Here is a 4,941-nt window from a genome sequence, read left to right as displayed (position 1 = left end):
GTCACTAAGTCATCAGCCAATCACCTTTGAGAACAGCGAGACGTCAGTGATTTCAAACCGCTGGAGCGACCCTCACAAAGGGCCGGGCTTTGTGTACCGCGTGCGGCGCCAAATAGCCAATCACACAGCGCCTCCTCATCCATCGTCCCGCCCACCACACCAATAGATGACCACGAACAGTATGATTGACGTTTAAACCAGCTAATCAGCGCGCACAGACCGCACCAGACACAAGAGGCCAAGTGTAATTCCCAGATATGTCTCCAAACACGGCTCCAGTAACCCATTACAACGGGAGCCATATTTACTGCGGAATGACGGTGTTATTAAAAGTTTAGCTTCAAGAAAATGGCACTTGTACCGGGGACACCGGGGGAAATAGCAGTAACCCTGTGGACAGACAGCCCTGATTTGTTTACCTGCTGCCACACGTGGCCCCGTTACCATGGTGATTATCCGCATGATGTCTGGTGAGACAGGTGAGTAGAGTCCATTCAGGAGTCTGGGAGAGATAGTGACAGAAGCTTCTCCGCCATGACAGGACTCCGACTCCACCGGAAATCCCCTGCCGTTACCCCAGTGAAGACGTGAAGGGTTCTGTCTGAGCCACCTGAATGAGCCTACAGCGCCACACCTGTCCGGAGGTTGTGTCTGGTACTGCGGCTCTTCCCAAGTCAGGGAGCTGCAATACCACAGACAACCTGTGGACGAGAGTGGCAATAGTTTTTGGAGGGAGCGGCCATGTTTTTCTAATCATGTACTGCCCCTTTAAAAACCTGAGCGAGGGAGAGAGATGCCATGGCGCCCGCACTGCCCCCAGTACCAGCCATGGCACCCGCATCGCCCCCCAGTACCGGTCATGGCGTCCGCACCGCCCCCAGTACCGGCCATGGCGTCCACACCGCCCTCAGTACCGGCCATGGCGTCCACACTGCCCCCAGTACCGGCCATGGCGTCCGCACCTCCCCCAGTACCGGCCATGGCGTCCACACCGCCCCCAGTACCTGCCATGGCGTCCACACCGCCCTCAGTACCGGCCATGGCGTCCACACCGCCCTCAGTACCGGCCATGGCGTCCGCACCGCCCCCAGTACCGGCCATGGCGTCCGCACCGCCCCCAGTACCGGCCATGGCGTCCGCACCGCCCCCAGTACCGGCCATGGCGTCCGCACCGCCCCCAGTACCGGCCATGGCGTCCGCACCGCCCCCAGTACCGGCCATGGCGTCCGCACCGCCCCCAGTACCGGCCATGGCGTCTGCACCGCCCCCAGTACCGGCCATGGCGTCCGCACCGCCCCCAGTACCGGCCATGGCGTCCGCACCGCCCCCAGTACCGGCCATGGCGTCCGCACCGCCCCCAGTACCGGCCATGGCGTCCGCACCGCCCCCAGTACCGGCCATGGCGTCCGCACCGCCCCCAGTACCGGCCATGGCGTCCGCACCGCCCCCAGTACCGGCCATGGCGTCCGCACCGCCCCCAGTACCGGCCATGGCGTCCGCACCGCCCCCCAGTACCGGTCATGGCGTCCGCACCGCCCCCAGTACCGGCCATGGCGTCCACACCGCCCCCAGTACCGGCCATGGCGTCCACACCGCCCCCAGTACCGGCCATGGCGTCCTCAGTACCAGTTATGGCGTCCACACCGCCCCCAGTACCGGCTATGGCGTCTGCACCGCCCCCAGTACCGGCCATGGCGTCCGCACCGCCCCCAGTATCAGCCATGGCGTCCGCACCGCCCCCAGTATAGTGTGTATATATATATAGGGACATGGACACAATTCTAACACTTTTGGCTCTATACACCACCACAATGGATGTGAGATGAAACGGACAAGATGGGCTTTACCTGCAGACTGTCAGCTGTAATCTGAGGGATTTACATCCAAATCAGGTGAACGGTGCAGGAATTACAGCAGTTTGCATCTGTGCCTCCCACTTGTTAAGGGGCCAAAAGTAATGGGACAGAATAATAATCATAAATCAAACCTTCACTTTTTAATACTTGGTTGCAAATCCTTTGCAGTCAATTACAGCCTGAAGTCTGGAACGCATAGACATCACCAGACGCTGGGTCTCATCCCTGGTGATGCTCTGCCAGGCCTCTACTGCAACTGTCTTCAGGTCCTGCTTCTTCTTGGGGCATTTTCCCTTCAGCTCCTGCCAGGGTGGATTTGATTTAAATCATAGTTTTCTACATAAAGACTAATTCTTGCTGGTATAACCTATAATATGCAAGTAGATGAAGATTTAAACAACTTTTCATATTAGTTTGATTCGGTTGATTCTGCATTCATAGATTTGTAGAAGTTAGTATTAAGGTATTTTTCTCAACTCTGTTCATGTTATAACATTTTTGCTCTGAAGAAGAGGCGGCCTGTGATCTCTGCTGAGTCAAATTCAGTTTTGAGAACTGCAAAAGTAAACCAAGCATCTGTGATAATATCTTGTAGGCAGAGAAACTGCCCAATAATCTTACAAAAACCTCTGGAAGAGCCGGACGTTGTGAATGGATTCATGGAATTTATTTACCCAAAGAATTACACATATAGAAACCTAGAATGTGTCGGCAGATAAGAACCATTTGGCCCATCTAGTCTGCCCAATATACTGAGTACTATGGATAGCCCCCGGCCCTATCTTATATGAAGGATGGCCTTATGCCTATCCCATGCATGCTTAAACCCCTTCACTGTATTTGCAGCTACCACTTCTGCAGGAAGGCTATTCCATGCATCCACTACTCTCTCAGTAAAGTAATACTTCCTGATATTACTGTTAACCCTTTGCCCCTCTAATTTAACACTATGTCCACTTGTAGCAGTTTTTCTTCTTTTAAATCTTCTCTCCTCTTTTACCGAGTTGATTCCCTTTATGTATTTAGCAGTTTCTCTCATCTCCCCTCTGTCTCGTCTTTCTTCCAAGCTCTACATGTTAAGGTCCTTTAATCTTTCCTGGTAAGTTTTATCCTGCAATCCATGTACTAGTTTAGTAGCTCTTCTCTGAACTCTCTCCAAAGTATCAGTATCCTTCTGGAGATATGGTCTCCAGTACTGCGCACAATACTCCAAATGAGGTCTCACTAGTGCTCTGTAGAGCGGCATGAGCGCCCCCCTCTGTCTACTGGTAATGCCTCTCCCTATACACCCCAGCATTCTGCTAGCATCTCCTGCTGCTCTATGACATGGTCTGCCTACCTTTAAGTCTTCTGAAATAATGACCCCTAAATCCCTTTCCTCCGATACTGAGGTTAGGACTGTATCACTGATTGTATATTCTGCTCTTGGGTTTTTACGTCCCAGGTGCATTATCTTGCACTTATCAACATTACATTTTAGTTGCCAGATTTTTGACCGTTCCTCTAGTTTTCCTAAGTCCTTTTCCATTTGGTGTATCCCTCCAGGAACATCAACCCTGTTACATATCTTTGTGTCATCAGAAAAAAGACCCACCTTACCATCGAGGCCTTCTGCAATGTCGCTGATAAAGATATTAAACAATATGGGTCCCAGAACAGACCCCTGAGGTACCCCACTGGTAACAATACCATGGTCTGAATATACTCCATGGACTACAACCCTCTGTTGTCTGTCCCTCAGCCACTGCCTAATCCATTCCACAATATGGGAGTCCACGTACAGCCTTATTCTACAGAATTAAAAAACTCATCTTTATTTCATGATGGAATAACGTTTGGATGGTAATAGGTTTTCCTCAAAAAGCATTTTATATTAAAAAAAAATCTGATTTAAATTAAAAAAATCAGATTATTTTTTTAAAAAATCATTGATTTTTATCCACCCTGGTTCCTGCTTGTTCTTGGGGCATTTTCCCTTCAGTTTTGTCTTCAGCAAGTGAAATGCTCAATCGGATTCAGGTCCGGGGATTGACTCGGCCATTGCAGAACATTCCACTTCTTTCCCTTAAACTCTTTGGTTGCTTTTGCAGTATGCTTTGGGTCATTGTCCATCTGCTCTGTGAAGCGCCGTCCAATGAGTTCTGAAGCATTGGGCTGAATATGAGCAGATAATATTCCCCGAAACACTTCAGAATTCATCCTGCTGCTTTTGTCAGCAGTCACATCATCAATGAATACAAGAGAACCAGTTCCATTGGCAGCCATACATGCCCACGCCATGACACTACCACCACCATGCTTCACTGATGAGGTGGTATGCTTAGGATCATGAGCAGCTCCTTTCCTTCTCCATACTCTTCTCTTCCCATCACTCTGGTACAAGTTGATCTTGGTCTCATCTGTCCATAGGATGTTGTTCCAGAACTGTGAAGGCTTTTTTTTATGTCGTTTGGCAATCTCTAATCTGGCCTTCCTGTTTTTGAGGCTCACCAATGGTTTCCATCTTGTGGTGAACCCTCTGTATTCACTCTGGTGAAGTCTTCTCCTGATTGCTGACTCTGACACACATACACCTACCTCCTGGAGAGTGTTCTTGATCTGGACAACTGTGGTGAAGGGGTTTTCTTCACCAGGGAAAGAATTCTTCGCTCATCCACCACAGTTGTTTTCCGTGGTCTTCCGGGTCTTTTGGTGTTGCTGAGCTCACCGGTGCGTTCCTTCTTTATAAGAATGTTCCAAACAGTTGTTTTGGCCGCGCCTAATGTTTTTGCTATCTCTCTGATGGGTTTGTTGTGTTTTTCAGCCTAATGATGGCTTCACTGATAGTGACAGCTCTTTGGATCTCATCTTGAGAGTTGACAGCAACAGATTCCAAATGCAGATAGCAGACTGGAAATGACCTCTGGACCTTTCATCTGCTCATTGTAATTGGGATAATGAGAGAATAACACACACCGGCCATGGAACAGCTGAGAAGACAATTGTCCCATTACTTCTGGTCCCTTAACAAGTGGGAGGCACATATGTAACTGCTGTAATTCCTGCACCGTTCACCTGATTTGGATGTAAATCCCCTCAGATTACA

General features: G+C 49.9%; 1 protein-coding gene across 1 annotated transcript; it reads left to right on the top strand.

The window, feature by feature from the left end:
• Positions 1–889: 889 nt before the first annotated feature.
• On the top strand, positions 890–1,765 carry LOC120993148 (skin secretory protein xP2-like). Its single transcript, XM_040421714.1, has one exon. The coding sequence runs from the start codon at positions 890–892 to the stop codon at positions 1,763–1,765; it is 876 nt and encodes a 291-aa protein (XP_040277648.1).
• Positions 1,766–4,941: the final 3,176 nt, after the last annotated feature.

The sequence above is a fragment of the Bufo bufo genome, chromosome 3 (assembly GCF_905171765.1).
Source record: "Bufo bufo chromosome 3, aBufBuf1.1, whole genome shotgun sequence".
NCBI lineage: Eukaryota > Metazoa > Chordata > Amphibia > Anura > Bufonidae > Bufo > Bufo bufo.
The sequence above is the reverse complement of the archived record's forward strand: the minus strand, read 5'-3'. Positions and strand labels throughout refer to the sequence as shown.

Bases quoted from the DNA above. Each gene is read 5' to 3' on its own strand.
- LOC120993148 (XM_040421714.1), top strand. From the start codon at position 890: ATGGCGTCCACACCGCCCTCAGTACCGGCCATGGCGTCCACACTGCCC.